Below are 17763 nucleotides of genomic sequence, written 5' to 3'. Positions count from 1 at the left end.
CATCCAACTTATTGTGGGAAGCTTGTGGAAGGCTACCTGAAATGTTTGACCCAAGTTAAACAATTTAAAGGCAATGCTACCAAATACTAATTGAGTGTATGTAAACTTCTGACCCACTGGGAATGTGGTGAAAGAAATAAAAGCTGAAATGAATGATTCTCTCTACTATTATTCTGACATTTCACATTCTTAAAATAAAGTGGTGATCCTAACTGACTTAAAACAGGGATTTTTTACTGGGATTAAATAACGGGAATAGTGAAAAACTGAGTTTAAATGTATTTGGCTAAGGTGTATGTAAACTTCCGACTTCAACTGTTTGTCTTCTGTCTGAGACGCTGAATTGCGACTCCACTTTATCTCTATATTGACGTTTAGCTTGTTTGATTGCCTTGGGGAGTGAATAACCACACTGTTTATATTCTGCCATATTACCAGTCGCTTTGCCATTGTTAAATGTGGTGGTTCGCACTTTCAGTTTCGCATGAATGCTACCATCTATCCACGGTTTCTGGTTAGGGTAGGTTTTAATAGTCACAGTGGGTACTACATCTCCTATACACTTCCTGATGAACTCAGTCACCGTATCCGTGTATGAGTCTAGATTATTTTCGCACGCTACCCGGAACATATCCCAGTCCACGTGATCAACAATCCTGAAGCGTGGATTCCGATTGGTCAGACCAGCATTGAATAGTACGAAGCACGGGCACTTCCTGTTTGAGTTTCTGCCAATAGGACGGGAGGAGTAAGATGGAGTCGTGGTCAGATTTGCCTAAAGGAGGGCAGGGGAGGGCCTTGTAAGTATCCCGTTTGAATAGCGATGGTCGAGAGTCTTAGTAGGGCGAGTAGGACAGGCAACATGTTGATAGAACTTCGGCAGCCTAGCCCTCAGATTTGCTTTGTTAAAATCCCCAGCTACAATAAATGCAGCCTCAGGATATGTGGTTTCCAGTTTGCATAAAGTCCAGTGAAGTTCTTTGAGGGCCGTTAAAGTTTCGGCCTGAGGTGGGATGTAAACGGCCGTGGCGATGACGGAGGAGAATTCTGTTGGGAGATAATATGGTCGGCATTTAATTGTGAGGTACTCTAGGTCGGGTGAACAAAATAAATTGAGTTCCTGTATGTTCCTAGAGTTACACCATGAGTCGTTAATCATGAAACAAACCCCCGCGCCCTTCTGCTTCCCGGAGAGATATTTATTCTGATGTCTCTCTGGAAAGAAATCCTTGCTCTAAGCTCATCAGCTTTGCTTTCCAAAGACTGAACATTAGCAAGTAATATATTCGGAAGCGGTGGGTGGTATGCGCGCCTCCTAAGTCTAACCAGCAGAACGCCTCGAGTGCCTCTCCTCTGCCGGCGATGTTTTGGGTCAGGCTCTGGAATAAGTTCAATTGTTTTGGGGAGACTGAACAAATGATCTGCTCCATTGAAGTCATATTTCTGGTCCTAATGCCTGTAGTTCTGGTGAGTTACCGCCCCTCTAATATCCAATAGTTATTCCCGGGCTGTATGTAATGACACAAAACATTTCCTGAGCTAATAATGTAAAAAAATAGTACATAAAAAAATGAAATACTGCATAGTTTTCTAAGAGCTACTGCCTCCTTCGGCGCCATCTTCACAAGGGGAGGGTTTGGCAAGAGGAGGGATGTCCTTGTCCCATCGCGCTCTAGCGACTCCTGTGGCAGGGTGGGCGCAATGCACGCTGACACGGTCGCCAGGTGCACGGTGTTCCTCCGACACATTGGCGTGGGTTAAGCGGGCATTGTGTGAAGAAGCAGTGCAGCTTTGTTGGGTCGTATTTCGGAGGACACATGCCTCTCGACCTTCGCTTCTCCCGAGTCCATATGGGAGTAGCAGCGATGAAACAAGACTGTAACTACCAATTGGATACCAAGAAATTGGGGAGAAAAAGGGGTAAAAGTATAAATTTTTTAGATAGTAATAAAATAGTAAAAAAAATACAAAGGCTGCAAGGGAAACAAAAAACTGTAGTACAGGCCTTGTGTTCTCTCTGGAACATGTAGCATTTAGCGTGTACCATGTAGCGTGATATAATCCTCACAGTAACATAACATAGTGTACACACCAGTGTAACGGATGTGAAATGGCTAGTTAGTTAGCGGTGGTGCGCGCTAATAGCGTTTCAATCAGTGACGTCACTCGCTCTGAGACCTGAAGTGGTTGTTCCCCTTGCGTTGCAAGGCTTTTGTGGCGCGATGGGTAACGATGCTTCGTGGGGTGTCAGTTGTTGATGTGTGCAAGGGTCCCTGGTTCGAGCCCGGGTTGGGGCGAAGAGAGGGACGGAACCTACACTGTTACACCAACACAAGTGCCTGCCAAGAACCATGATATAGTAGGAAAACCTTTTTGAAGCTGTTCAATTCTGGAAGAACAGCAACAGTACGTACAGTGTATAGTAAAGAATAGCAACGTGACCTGACATGTTCTTACTTTATCCTTAAATAATCTTTAAGATGGAACTGAATAGATGGGAACTGAATAGAAGGGAACTGAATAGAAGGGAACTGAATAGAAGGTAACTGAACAGAAGGGAACTGAATAGAAGGGAACTGAATCGAATACAATGGAACTGAATAGAAGGGAACTGAATAGAAGGGAACTGAATAGAAGGGAACTGAATAGACGGGAACTGAATAGAAGGGAACTGAATAGAAGGGAACTGAATAGAAGGTAACTGAATAGAAGTGAACTGAATAGAAGGGAACTGAATAGAAGTGAACTGAATAGAAGGGAACTGAATAGAAGGGAACTGAATCGAAGGGAACTGAATCGAAGGGAACTGAATAGAATGGAACTGAATAGAAGTGAACTGAATAGAAGGGAACTGAATAGAAGGGAACTGAATAGAAGGGAACTGAATAGAAGGGAACTGAATAGAAGGGAACTGAATAGAAGGGAACTGAATAGAAGGGAACTGAATAGAAGGGAACTGAATAGAGGGGAACTGAATAGAAGGGAACTGAATAGAGGGGAACTGAATAGAATGGAACTGAATAGAAGGGAACTGAAATAACACATAACAGTTGAAGTACAGTGTCTAGAGTTTACTATATACTGTATCTCTATGGTTTAACCACACTACTGAATTGAGCCAGTCATAAACCCTCGGTGCAAAGCCAGTGACAATAAATAAAATCTCCAGCTTTCACTGCCCTAATATCAGATGATTGTGCATGTCTGCATGTTTAGTGCAGCCTTTTGCATAAGATGACCCAAATAGAAGGCATGAATCAGATCCTGTAAGATACTGCCTGTCTGGGTGTATCAGAGACCTCCTATTCTTCCACACGTTGAGGGCTGGGAGCGTTGTTCTGTTCTACTCTGCCCTGCTCTAGTTTGCTGTGTTCTGCTCTGCTCTACTGTGCCCTTATCTAGTCTGCCTTGCTCTAGTCTGTTGTCTTCTGCACTGCTCTACTCTGATCCACCCTGCTCTAGCCTGCTCTAGTCTGCCCTGCTCTAGTCTGCTCTAGTCTGCCCTGATCTTGTCTGCTCAATCCTGCCCTGCTCTAGTCTGCCCTGCTCTAGTCTGCTCTAGTCTGCCCTGCTCTAGTCTGCTCTAGTCTGCCCTGCTCTAATCTGCTCTAGTCTGCCCTGCTCTAGTCTGCCCTGCTCTAATCTGCTCTAGTCTGCACTGCTCTAGTCTGCTCTAGTCTGCCCTGCTCTGCCCTGCTCTAGTCTGCTCTAGTCTGCCCTGCTCTGCCCTAATCTGCTCTAGTCTGCCGTGCTCTAATCTGCTCGAGTCTGCACTGCTCTAGTCTGCCCTGCTCTAATCTGCATTAGTCTTCCCTGCTCTAATCTGCTCTAGTCTGCCCTGCTCTAATCTGCTCTAGTCTGCCCTGCTCTAATCTGCTCTAGTCTGCCCTGCTCTAATCTGCTCTAGTCTACCCTGCTCTAATCTGCTCTAGTCTGCCCTGCTCTAATCTGATCTAGTCTGCCCTGCTCTAATCTGATCTAGTCTGCCCTGCTGTAGTCTGCTCTAGTCTGCCCTGCTGTAGTCTGCTCTAGTCTGCCCTGCTGTAGTCTGCTCTAGTCTGCCCTGACAGACCCATAGCTAGTGTGGTGGACAGGTGAGCTGACAGACCCATAGCTAGTGTGGTGGACAGGAGAGCTGACAGACCCATAGCTAGTGTGGTGGACAGGTGCTCTAGTGTGTCCTGCTCTAGTCTGCCGTGCTCGAGTCTTCCCTGCTCTAATCTGCTCTAGCCTGCCCTACTCTAGTAAGCTCTAGTCTGTCCTGCTCTAGTCTGTCCTGCTCAAGTCTGTGCTCTAGTCTGTCCTGCTCTAGTCTGATGTGCTCTAGTCTGTCCTGCTCTAGTCTGATGTGCTCTAGTCTGTCCTGCTCTAGTCTGTCCTGCTCTAGTCTGTCCTGCTCTAGTCTGTCCTGCTCTAGTCCGTCCTGCTCTAGTCCGTCCTGCTCTAGTCTGATGTGCTCTAGTCTGTCCTGCTTTAGTCTGTCCTGCTCTAGTCTGTCCTGCTCTAGTCTGCACTCTAGTCTGTCCTGCTCTAGTCTGTCCTGCTCTAGTCTGTGCTCTAGTCTGTCCTGCTCTAGTCTGTCCTGCTCTAGTCTGTCCTGCTCTAGTCTGTCCTGCTCTAGTCCGTCCTGCTCTAGTCTGTCCTGCTCTAGTCTGCGCTCTAGTCTGTCCTGCTCTAGTCTGTCCTGCTCTAGTCTGTCCTGCTCTAGTCTGCACTGCTCTAGTCTGCTCTAGTCTGCCCTGCTCTGCGCTGTTCTAATCTGCTCTAGTCTGCCCTGCTCTAATCTGCTCTAGTCTGCCCTGCTCTAGTCTGCCGTGCTCTAATCTGCTCGAGTCTGCACTGCTCTAGTCTGCCCTGCTCTAATCTGCATTAGTCTGCCCTGCTCTAATCTGCTCTAGTCTGCCCTGCTCTAATCTGCTCTAGTCTGCCCTGCTCTAATCTGCTCTAGTCTGCCCTGCTCTAATCTGCTCTAGTCTACCCTGCTCTAATCTGCTCTAGTCTGCCCTGCTCTAATCTGCTCTAGTCTGCCCTGCTCTAATCTGCTCTAGTCTGCCCTGCTCTAATCTGCTCTAGTCTACCCTGCTCTAATCTGCTCTAGTCTGCCCTGCTCTAATCAGCTCTAGTCTGCCCTGCTCTAATCTGCTCTAGTCTGCCCTGCTCTAATCTGCTCTAGTCTGCCTTGCTGTAGTCTGCTCTAGTCTGCCCTGCTGTAGTCTGCTCTAGTCTGCCCTGCTGTAGTCTGCTCTAGTCTGCCCTGACAGACCCATAGCTAGTGTGGTGGACAGGCGAGCTGACAGACCCATAGCTAGTGTGGTGGACAGGTGAGCTGACAGACCCATAGCTAGTGTGGTGGACAGGAGAGCTGACAGACCCATAGCTAGTGTGGTGGACAGGTGCTCTAGTGTGTCCTGCTCTAGTCTGCCGTGCTCGAGTCTTCCCTGCTCTAATCTGCTCTAGCCTGCCCTACTCTAGTAAGCTCTAGTCTGTCCTGCTCTAGTCTGTCCTGCTCAAGTCTGTGCTCTAGTCTGTCCTGCTCTAGTCTGATGTGCTCTAGTCTGTCCTGCTCTAGTCTGTCCTGCTCTAGTCTGATGTGCTCTAGTCTGTCCTGCTCTAGTCTGTCTTGCTCTAGTCTGTCCTGCTCTAGTCTGTCCTGCTCTAGTCCGTCCTGCTCTAGTCCGTCCTGCTCTAGTCTGATGTGCTCTAGTCTGTCCTGCTCTAGTCTATCCTGCTTTAGTCTGTCCTGCTCTAGTCTGTCCTGCTCTAGTCTGCACTCTAGTCTGTCCTGCTCTAGTCTGTGCTCTAGTCTGTCCTGCTCTAGTCTGTCCTGCTCTAGTCTGTCCTGCTCTAGTCCGTCCTGCTCTAGTCTGTCCTGCTCTAGTCTGTCCTGCTCTAGTCTGTCCTGCTCTAGTCTGCGCTCTAGTCTGTCCTGCTCTAGTCTGTCCTGCTCTAGTCTGTCCTGCTCTAGTCTGTCCTGCTCTAGTCTGATGTGCTCTAGTCTGATGTGCTCTAGTCTGTCCTGCTCTAGTCCGTCCTGCTCTAGTCCGTCCTGCTCTAGTCCGTCCTGCTCTAGTCTGATGTGCTCTAGTCTGTCCTGCTCTAGTCTGTCCTGCTCTAGTCTGTCCTGCTCTAGTCTGTCCTGCTCTAGTCTGATGTGCTCTAGTCTGTCCTGCTCTAGTCTGTCCTGCTCTAGTCTGATGTGCTCTAGTCTGATGTGCTCTAGTCTGTCCTGCTCTAGTCTGTCCTGCTCTAGTCCGTCCTGCTCTAGTCCGTCCTGCTCTAGTCCGTCCTGCTCTAGTCTGATGTGCTCTAGTCTGCCCTGCTCTAGTCTGTCCTGCTCTAGTCTGTCCTGCACTAGTCTGTCCTGCTCTAGTCTGTCCTGCTCTAGTCTGTCCTGCTCTAGTCTGTCCTGCTCTAGTCTGATGTGCTCTAGTCCGTCCTGCTCTAGTCCGTGTTCTAGTCTGTCCTGCTCTAGTCTGTGTTCTAGTCTGTCCTGCTCTAGTCTGTGTTCTAGTCTGTCCTGCTCTAGTCTGATGTGCTCTAGTCTGTCCTGCTCTAGTCTGTGTTCTAGTCTGTCCTGCTCTAGTCTGTGTTCTAGTCTGTCCTGCTCTAGTCTGTGTTCTAGTCTGTCCTGCTCTAGTCTGATGTGCCGTGGCTCTCTAGATAGTTAGAATCCACTGCAGGATTGGATACATGACATGTCACGTTGTGTGAAAAAGCTTTGTGCTTGTATCACACTACGCAGGGCTCTACTCTGACTGAGATTTCAGGATTTTTGGCATGTGTGCATCTATGAATAAATCTGGTTCTCAGTGTTATACTCATGGGGAAACATTAAGCTCGGTACAGCTAATTAAAACAACTGGTGGCAGATGAAATCACAGGCCTGTCCCCGCTGAGTGTGTGTGTGTGTGTGTTTGTGTGTGTGTGCAAGCCGGTCTCAATGCTATACTCATGGGGAAACATTAAGCTCGGTACAGCTAATTAAAACAACTAAAGGCAAGCGACATCACAGGCATGTCCCTGCTGAGTGTGTGTGTGTGTGTGTGTGTTATCTCTCCATACTCACCAGTGTCCTGTGGTTTGTTAGGCAGTCTGCTGTGGTGGGCAGAGAGGATCTCTAGCTTGGCCTGGTCTGAGGTGCTGGCTAGCAGCTGTGTGGCCTCTAGGACTGAACAGTGCTCTGTGCTGGTCCCATCGATGGACAGGATGTGGTCCCCTATATGGAGAGCTCCACACCTGGAGAGACAGAGACAGAGACAGAGACAGAGACAGAGACAGAGACAGAGACAGAGACAGAGACAGAGACAGACAGACAGACAGACAGACAGACAGACAGACAGACAGACAGACAGACAGACAGACAGACAGACAGACAGACAGACAGACAGACAAATACAAGTATTTGTATTGTAATGTGCTCTCCTGAGTATCTCAAACCAGATGCATCTGGTGTAGCAGCAACATTGGTTACCCTCTAAATCCCTGCTGTTGAATGACGTGATAGGTAGACTGTCTACCTGTTGAATGACGTGATAGGTAGACTGTCTACCTGTTGAATGATGTGATAGGTAGACTGTCTACCTGTTGAATGAAGTGATAGGTAGACTGTCTACCTGTTGAATGACGTGATAGGTAGACTGTCTACCTGTTGAATGACGTGATAGGTAGACTGTTTACCTGTTGAATGACGTGATAGGTAGACTGAACCTGTTGAATGACGTGATAGGTAGACTGTCTACCTGTTGAATGATGTGATAGGCAGACTGTCTACCTGTTGAATGACGTGATAGGTAGACTGTTTACCTGTTGAATGACGTGATAGGTAGACTGTCTACCTGTTGAATGAAGTGATAGGTAGACTGTCTACCTGTTGAATGACGTGATAGGTAGACTGTCTACCTGTTGAATGACGTGATAGGTAGACTGTCTACCTGTTGAATGAAGTGATAGGTAGACTGTCTACCTGTTGAATGACGTGATAGGTAGACTGTCTACCTGTTGAATGACGTGATAGGTAGACTGTTTACCTGTTGAATGACGTGATAGGTAGACTGAACCTGTTGAATGACGTGATAGGTAGACTGTCTACCTGTTGAATGATGTGATAGGCAGACTGTCTACCTGTTGAATGACGTGATAGGTAGACTGTTTACCTGTTGAATGACGTGATAGGTAGACTGAACCTGTTGAATGACGTGATAGGTAGACTGTCTACCTGTTGAATGACGTGATAGGTAGACTGTCTATCTGAGGAATGATGTGATAGGTAGACTGTCTACCTGCTGAATGACGTGATAGGTAGACTGAACCTGTTGAATGACGTGATAGGTAGACTGAACCTGTTGAATGACGTGATAGGTAGACTGAACCTGTTGAATGACGTGATAGGTAGACTGAACCTGTTGAATGACGTGATAGGCAGACTGAACCTGTTGAATGACGTGATAGGTAGACTGAACCTGTTGAATGACGTGATAGGTAGACTGTCTACCTGTTTGTCAGTGTGGACGCAGTAAGGAAAGCGTGTCTCAGCAAGCTGTTGTAAGGTCTATGAACAGATTTTGAACCAAGGACACTGCGACTTCAGTGTCAGACTCAATGTTTAATATCAGACTACTAAACAACTTATAAGGACAACAGAATAAGGGCGTGGCTGCTTCTCCCACTGCAATCTCAAGACTGCAGCATTTCCCTCTTCTCCCAAGAGCCAGAAGAACATTTCAAAATAAGAGTCCCACACATTATGTTATCACAATAAAGGTCCCGCACTATGATACTTTTATCAAAGTTAAGAGATTAAAAACGTTTGTATTTGGTAGTTATTCAGTCTATAAAACATTAATGAGATAACTAAGGATCTGTCAGCTCACCTGTCCACCACACTAGCTATGGGTCTGTCAGCCCACCTGTCCACCACACTAGCTATGGGTCTGTCAGCTCACCTGTCCACCACACTAGCTATGGGTCTGTCAGCCCACCTGTCCACCACACTAGCTATGGGTCTGTCAGCTCACCTGTCCACCACACTAGCTATGGGTCTGTCAGCTCACCTGTCCACCACACTAGCTATGGGTCTGTCAGCTCACCTGTCCACCACACTAGCTATGTGTCTGTCAGCCTACCTGTCCACCACACTAACTATGGGTCTGTCAGCTCACCTGTCCACCACACTAGCTATGTGTCTGTCAGCCACCTGTCCACCACACTAGCTATGGGTCTGTCAGCTCACCTGTCCACCACACTAGCTATGGGTCTGTCAGCTCACCTCTCCACCACACCAGCTATGGGTCTGTCAGTCCACCTGTCCACCACACTAGCTATGGGTCTGTCAGCTCACCTGTCCACCACACTAGCTATGTGTCTGTCAGCCTACCTGTCCACCACACTAGCTATGTGTCTGTCAGCTCACCTGTCCACCACACTAGCTATGTGTCTGTCAGCTCACCTGTCCACCACACTAGCTATGTGTCTGTCAGCTCACCTGTCCACCACACTAGCTGTGGGTCTGTCAGCGCACCTGTCCACCACACTAGCTATGGGTCTGTCAGCTCACCTGTCCACCACACTAGCTATGGGTCTGTCAGTCCACCTGTCCACCACACTAACTATGGGTCTGTCAGCTCACTTGTCCACCACACTAGCTATGGGTCTGTCAGCTCACCTGTCCACCACACTAGCTATGGGTCTGTCAGCTCACCTGTCCACCACACTAGCTATGGGTCTGTCAGCTCACCTGTCCACCACACTAGCTATGTGTCTGTCAGCTCACCTGTCCACCACACTAGCTATGGGTCTGTCAGCTCACCTGTCCACCACACTAGCTATGTGTCTGTCAGCTCACCTGTCCACCACACTAGCTATGTGTCTGTCAGATCACCTGTCCACCACACTAGCTATGTGTCTGTCAGCTCACCTGTCCACCACACTAGCTATGTGTCTGTCAGCTCACCTGTCCACCACACTAGCTGTGGGTCTGTCAGCGCACCTGTCCACCACACTAGCTATGGGTCTGTCAGCTCACCTGTCCACCACACTAGCTATGGGTCTGTCAGTCCACCTGTCCACCACACTAACTATGGGTCTGTCAGCTCACTTGTCCACCACACTAGCTATGGGTCTGTCAGCTCACCTGTCCACCACACTAGCTATGGGTCTGTCAGCTCACCTGTCCACCACACTAGCTATGGGTCTGTCAGCTCACCTGTCCACCACACTAGCTATGTGTCTGTCAGCTCACCTGTCCACCACACTAGCTATGGGTCTGTCAGCTCACCTGTCCACCACACTAGCTATGGGTCTGTCAGCTCTCCTGTCCACCACACTAGCTATGGGTCTGTCAGCTCACCTGTCCACCACACTAGCTATGTGTCTGTCAGCTCACCTGTCCACCACACTAGCTATGGGTCTATCAGCCCACCTGTCCACCACACTAGCTATGGGTCTGTCAGCTCACCTGTCCACCACACTAGCTATGTGTCTGTCAGCTCACCTGTCCACCACACTAGCTATGGGTCTATCAGCCCACCTGTCCACCACACTAGCTATGGGTCTGTCAGCTCACCTGTCAATCACACTAGCTATGGGTCTATCAGCCTACCTGTCCACCACACTAGCTATGGGTATGTCAGCTCACCTGTCAATCACACTAGCTATGGGTCTATCAGCTCACCTGTCCACCACACTAGCTATGGGTCTGTCAGCTCACCTGTCCAACACACTAGCTATGGGTCTGTCAGCTCACCTGTCCACCACACTAGCTGCTTTGATCTTGTCGATGACGATGACCTGTTTGTTCCTGTAGGTGGCGGTTGTCAAGGTGATCCCCAGAGCCGCCCCCGGTGACTTGGCGATCTCCACCAATAGGGGACCAGACACATTTGTCACAGAATCTGAAAGGCACAGATGAGGTTTGATAGAATACGGTTAGGTTGTGTCGCAGTTTTGGCAGAATAATTCTCACAATACTCATGCAACGCTCTAGCATCTCCTATGGATCGTTAGACACAAAAAAAAACGTTTTCATTCCTTCAACTCTACGATGATTACGATATGGCATTCAGAGTCCACCTCCCAGAAATGTATTACAATGAGAGGTTAACAGCAGGAACGGGACAATTAGCTATCATTATCGTCCAGGACAGTTCAGTTCCAGCCCTTGAGGACTGAAGTGATTCTATTTTTTACCTGATTTACCATAATTGGTCAATTACTGTCATTCAATGACCAGAGAGTTCAGTCTACTCATCTGGTGTCCCAGGTCGGAATTAGTGGGGAAGGATGGAAAACAGCAGTATGTGGCCAGGACAATACAGCTATTGAATAACGCTTTTGACACTGTACTGTGGTAGTTAATCGTTGTAATATTGGATGAGGTTTGGAGCTGCTGTTTCCCTTGTCTCCTTCCTAAGCCCTAGAGATCTGGGGCGGCAGGTAACCTAGTGTTGGGCTAGTAACCAACATGTTACTGGTTCGAATCCCTGAGCCGACGAGGTAAACAATCTGCCGATGTGCCCTTGAGCAAGGCTCTTAACCCTAATTGCTCTGGATAAGAGTGTCTGCTAAATGACTCAAATGTAAATCTGCAGCTAGCTAAGTGTATCAAGCATTTTATCGATAGAGGGGCTTATGTTCTGCAGGTTTGATATATGAAGAGAGCACACAAATGTTTGTAACAGAGCTAGTCTGCCGTGGACCCGGCCACAGTACATCACTATACCATGCCAGAGAACCCTGTGTAGAGGGAGACTGAGGGTTGTAGTTCTCCCCATGCCAGAGAACCCTGTGTAGAGGGAGACTGGGGGTTGTAGTTCTCCCTGTTCCAGCCACAGTACATCACTATACCATGCCAGAGAACCCTGTGTAGAGGGAGACTGGGGGTTGTAGTTCTCCCCATGCCAGAGAACCCTGTGTAGAGGGAGACTGGGGGTTGTAGTTATCCCTGTTCCAGCCACAGTACATCACAATACCATGCCAGAGAACCCTGTGTAGAGGGAGACTGGGGGTTGTAGTTCTCCCCATGCCAGAGAACCCTGTATAGAGGGAGACTGGGGGTTGTAGTTCTCCCCATGCCAGAGAACCCTATGTAGAGGGAGACTGGGGGTTGTAGTTCTCCCTGTTCCAGCCACAGTACATCACAATACCATGCCAGAGAACCCTGTGTGGAGGGAGACTGGGGGTTGTAGTTCTCCCTGTTCCAGAGAACCCTGTGTAGAGGGAGACTGGGGGTTGTAGTTCTCCCTGTTCCAGAGAACCCTGTGTAGAGGGAGACTGGGGGTTGTAGTTCTCCCTGTTCCAGCCACAGTACATCACTATACCATGCCAGAGAACCCTGTGTAGAGGGAGACTGGGGGTTGTAGTTCTCCCCATGCCAGAGAACCCTGTGTAGAGGGAGACTGGGGGTTGTAGTTCTCCCTGTTCCAGCCACAGTACATCACAATACCATGCCAGAGAACCCTGTGTAGAGGGAGACTGGGGGTTGTAGTTCTCCCCATGCCAGAGAACCCTGTGTAGAGGGAGACTGGGGGTTGTAGTTCTCCCTGTTCCAGCCACAGTACATCACAATACCATGCCAGAGAACCCTGTATATAGAGGTAGACTGGGGGTTGTAGTTCTCCCTGTTCCAGAGAACCCTGTGTAGAGGGAGACTGGGGGTTGTAGTTCTCCCTGTTCCAGCCACAGTACATCACTATACCATGCCAGAGAACCCTGTGTGGAGGGAGACTGGGGGTTGTAGTTCTCCCTGTTCCAGCCACAGTACATCACTATACCATGCCAGAGAACCCTGTGTAGAGGGAGAATGGGGGTTGTAGTTCTCCCTGTTCCAGCCACAGTACATCACAATACCATGCCAGAGAACCCTGTGTGGAGGGAGACTGGGGGTTGTAGTTCTCCCTGTTCCAGCCACAGTACATCACTATTCCATGCCAGAGAACTCTGAATCAGAGAGGTGCGGGGGGCTGCCTTAATCAACATCCATGTCTTCGGCACCCAGGGGAACAGTGGGTTAACTGCCGTGCTCAGGGGCAAAATGACATATTTTTACCTTGTCAGCTCTGGGATTCAATCCAGCAACCTTTCGGTTACTGGCCCAATGCTCTAACCACTAAGCTACCTGCGTTGTCACACCCTGATCTGTTTCACCTGTCTTTGTGGTTGTCTCCATCCCCCGCCAGGTGTCGCCCATCTTCCTCATTATCCCCAGTGTATTTATACCTGTGTTCTCTATTTGTCTGTTGCGAGTTCGTTTTGTTTCGTCAAGCCTACCAGCGTTTTTCCTCTAGTGACAGAGAACTCTGAATCAGAGAGGTGCGGGGGGCTGCCTTAATCGACATCCACGTCTTCGGTGCCCGGGGAACAGTGGGTTAACTGCCTTGCTCAGGAGCAAAATGACAGATTTATACATATACCAAGCCAGAGAACCCTGTGTAGAGAGTGACTGGGGGCTGTAGTTCTCCTTGCTCCAGTGGTCTAGGCTGGCTAGGGCGGGCTGGGAGGCCAAATTGCTCTTATTGGGCTGGAAAAGAGTCCGGCAACATTGGGTAACCACTTCACCTTCAATACAGGGAGAAGCTCAAAGGTCACCAAACCTGCCACTCAGCCAGACAGAAAACCTGCTGTTTGAGATTCAGAATGAAGAGGAAACGAGACCAGAGACAGTCTGTCTAGCGGAGAGCGGCAGGAGCACCACTTAACTTCCTGTCTGAGAAGAACCAACACAATGTTTCTCCAGGAGGGACACAGACCCCAGATACCTCCTCTTACATTTACATTTAAGTCATTTAGCAGACACTCTTATCCAGAGCGACTTACAAATTGGTGCATTCACCTTATGATATCCAGTGGAACAACCACTTTACAATAGTACATCTAAATCTTTTAGGGGGGGGGGGATAGAAGGATTACTTTGTCCTATCCAGGTATTCCTTAAAGAGGTGGGGTTTCAGGTGTCTCCGGAAGGTGGTGATTGACTCCGCTGTCCTGGCGTCGTGAGGGAGCTTGTTCCACCATAGGGGTGCCAGAGCAGCGAACAGTTTTGACTGGGCTGAGCGGGAACTGTGCTTCCTCAGAGGTAGGGGGGCCAGCAGGCCAGCGGTGGATGAGGGACACAGACCCCAGATACCTCCTCTTGATGAGGGACACAGACCCCAGATACCTCCTCTTGATGAGGGACACAGACCCCAGATACCTCCTCTTGATGAGGGACACAGACCCCAGATACCTCCTCTTGATGAGGGACACAGACCCCAGATACCTCCTCTTGATGAGGGACACAGACCCCAGATACCTCCTCTTGATGAGGGACACAGACCCCAGATACCTCCTCTTGATGAGGGACACAGACCCCAGATACCTCCTCTTGATGAGGGACACAGACCCCAGATACCTCCTCTTGATGAGGGACACAGACCCCAGAAACCTCCTCTTGATGAGGGACACAGACCCCAGATACCCCCTCTTGATGAGGGACACAGACCCCAGAAACCTCCTCTTGATGAGGGACACAGACCCCAGATACCTCCTCTTGATGTGGGACAGACACAGACGTTCAAGTGTCGACAAGTTAAACTAAATAGAAGTTGAGCTAAGGCAGGCCGGGACTTGCTGTACCTGACAGGTACATACAGTATATTTATACTGGTACAGGCTGGTAATGCTATTTTCCCACTGTTAGTTTAAGTGAAGCTTGTAGTCCCTGAAGTATCTGGGGTCTGTTGAGTCAATATAAATGAACAGACAGTCAAGTATCAAAGACCTGCAGCCCAGGTAGGCAGCCCAGGTAGGCAGCCCAGGTAGGCAGGTACTGTCTGGTATTCTCCCGCTGGCTGGTTCCAGGTAAAGAAAGTCAGAGAAGTGACTGGGCTTTATTATTAAGTCTCTAGTTGCTTTTCTTTGAGAGCTGAAAAAAAAAAACACTGTCTGGGATCCCAACACTTTTCACTTGGTTTCACATTTCAGTGAAGTTAAAGAAAATAAACAAATAAAATAAAGTTAATATTCAGCCTGGATGACACAAAATAAGCTGACATTATTTAAATGAGGTATTATTTATTTATTTCTCCGGGGAGAGTGTGAACTCTGATAGAGATAGAATGAATAGAATACATTATATTTCTACGGTTTCTCTTACCCATGATAGAGACGTCATACTCGATCTGGAAGAGGGCCTCCTGGCCACACTGGTTGAGCACGGCGAGGGCATCCCTGTGGTTGGCACTGTGGAGGGGTACCCCGTCTACACTCATCAGACGATCCCCAGGCTTCAGACTACCCTCTCTGCAGGAGGACGGGGGGGGACGGGGGATGGGACAGGTAGAGATAGAGAGGGAGGCAGAGGAGAGAGAGGAAGGGAGAAGAGAGAGATGCACAGGGAGAGGGGAGACACAGGAAGGTAGAGAAAGGGTAGAGATGGGCAGAGAAGAAGGAGTCACTGTTATTTGGTTCAATAAACAAGGATAGATGAACTAGTAAATCCAGATTTTGTTCCCGACCATGTGACCTGACCAGAGATGTTATACAAGACATATGGTGGTAGATGCACAGGGTAGATCTGTTTCAGAGTTCATAACAATTACCTTGTTGTAAAAGGAAAAAGGAGTATATGAAGATGGCTTCTATCCAACCCAAGATATCTAAAATTACTTTTATACAACTGTCAGGCGATTTGTGACACTTGTACACAGTCCTAGGAGACAACAGAGGAGACACAAAGGAGACAACAGAGGGGACAGCAGAGGAGACACAAAGGAACGCTGAATGTGTCTCACCCTGATCTGTTTCACCTGTCTTTGTGATTGTCTCCACCCACCTGCAGGTGTCGTCCATCTTCGCCATTATCCCCTGTGTATTTATACCTGTGTTCTCTGTTTGTCTGTTGCTAGTTTGTCTTGTTTTGTTCAAGTCAACCAGCGGTTTTGGCTCAGCGGCTGCTTTTATCAGTCTCTCTTTTTCCTCGCCCTCCTGGTTTTGACCCTTGGCTGTCCTGACTCTGAGCCCGCCTGCCTGATCACACTGCCTGACTCTGAGCCTGCCTGCCGACCTGTACCTTTGCCCCACCTCTGGAAAACTGACCTCTGTCTACCCTGAGCCTGCCTGCCGTCTGGTACCGTTGCCCCACCTCTGGTTTACTGCCCACTACCTGCCTTGACCTGTGTATTGCCCCTGTTGGGATATTAAACCTTTGTTAATTCAACGTTGTCTGGATCTGGGTCTTACCTTCATACCTGATAAACTGAACCAAAGACAGAGATGGAAGATGTCTCAGACAGTCACAGCCTACATAAGTCTCGTAGTTGAGAGAGAGAGAGACAGAGATGGGGGGGGTGAGCAAAGGACAGAGGGACGGAGAGATGGAGGGAGAAGCATGGCATATTCTCTTCCACTTTCTGCATCCTGTCACATTGTATTTAAGGGACCTCATCTCCAACAATGTTCTGTAACTAAATTCTTGGGCTATCATACAAACGGCAGAGAAAACCCAAGCAGCATTTCCATTCCTTGTGCCAAAGTGGTACACTGAATAAATCCAGTTTCATTATGGCACCCTCTGATCTCCTTTCTCTCCTCTCCTCTCCTTCTGTCTCCTGTCCTCTCCTTCTGTCTCCTGTCCTCTCCTTCTGTCTCCTGTCCTCTCCTTCTGTCTCCTGTCCTCTCCTTCTGTCTCCTGTCCTCTCCTTCTGTCTCCTGTCCTCTCCTTCTGTCTCCTGTCCTCTCCTTCTACCTCTCCTCTCCTTCTGTCTCCTCTCCTCTCCTTCTGTCTCCTGTCCTCTCCTTCTGTCTCCTGTCCTCTCCTTCTGTCTCCTGTCCTCTCCTTCTGTCTCCTGTCCTCTCCTTCTGTCTCCTGTCCTCTCCTTCTGTCTCCTGTCCTCTCCTTCTGTCTCCTGTCCTCTCCTTCTGTCTCCTGTCCTCTCCTTCTACCTCTCCTCTCCTTCTACCTCTCCTCTCCTTCTGTCTCCTCTCCTCTCCTTCTGTCTCCTGTCCTCTCCTTCTGTCTCCTGTCCTCTCCTTCTGTCTCCTGTCCTCTCCTTCTGTCTCCTGTCCTCTCCTTCTGTCTCCTGTCCTCTCCTTCTGTCTCCTGTCCTCTCCTTCTGTCTCCTGTCCTCTCCTTCTGTCTCCTGTCCTCTCCTTCTGTCTCCTGTCCTCTCCTTCTGTCTCCTGTCCTCTCCTTCTGTCTCCTGTCCTCTCCTTCTGTCTCCTCTCCTCTCCTTCTGTCTCCTCTCCTCTCCTTCTGTCTCCTGTCCTCTCCTTCTGTCTCCTCTCCTCTCCTTCTGTCTCCTGTCCTCTCCTTCTGTCTCCTGTCCTCTCTCATTCTGCATCTCCTCTCTTTCTCCTTTCTCTCCTTCTACCTCTCCTCCCTTTCCTCTCATCTCCTCTCCTCTCTCTCTACTACCTCTCCTCTCTCTACTACCTCTCCTCTCTCTCTCCTACTACCCCCTCTCTCTCCTTCTACTACCTCTCCTCTCTCTCTCCTACTACCCCCTCTCTCTCCTTCTACTACCCCCTCTCTCTATCCTTTTACCCCTCCTCTCTCTATCCTTTTACCCTCTCCTCTCCTCTCTCCTCTGTCTACTCCATCCCTCGCTCTCTCACACACTCTCTCAGTTCAGCGTCGGCTGAAATGTCTCATCCCTCTTATTCTACATGTGGGTGGGAAGAGTGAAAACATATGCATATGTAACTAGCACCAGCCGACATATTCTCTCAGCCAAACCCACACAGAAAAATGTAACACAGGTCCTGTCTCAAATGACTCCAGTAGTGCACTAC

General features: G+C 48.9%; 1 protein-coding gene across 2 annotated transcripts in view; it reads right to left on the bottom strand.

Annotated features, from left to right (window-relative positions):
* The window catches only part of grip2b (glutamate receptor interacting protein 2b), a 314229-nt gene that overhangs the window by 72915 nt on the left and 223551 nt on the right, over positions 1-17763 (bottom strand). For both annotated transcript variants that reach the window (XM_029774267.1, XM_029774268.1), the window contains exons 7-9: positions 15128-15273; positions 10742-10889; positions 7067-7236 (exon numbers count right to left, since the gene is read on the bottom strand). In XM_029774267.1, coding sequence (XP_029630127.1) covers positions 7067-7236; positions 10742-10889; positions 15128-15273 — 464 coding nt within the window. The remainder of the gene's footprint in view (positions 1-7066; positions 7237-10741; positions 10890-15127; positions 15274-17763) is intronic.

The sequence above is a fragment of the Salmo trutta genome, chromosome 14 (genome assembly GCF_901001165.1).
Source record: "Salmo trutta chromosome 14, fSalTru1.1, whole genome shotgun sequence".
In the NCBI taxonomy this organism is placed as follows: Eukaryota; Metazoa; Chordata; class Actinopteri; order Salmoniformes; family Salmonidae; genus Salmo; species Salmo trutta.
Note: the sequence above shows the minus strand (reverse complement) of the source record. Positions and strands in the feature narration are given on the sequence as shown.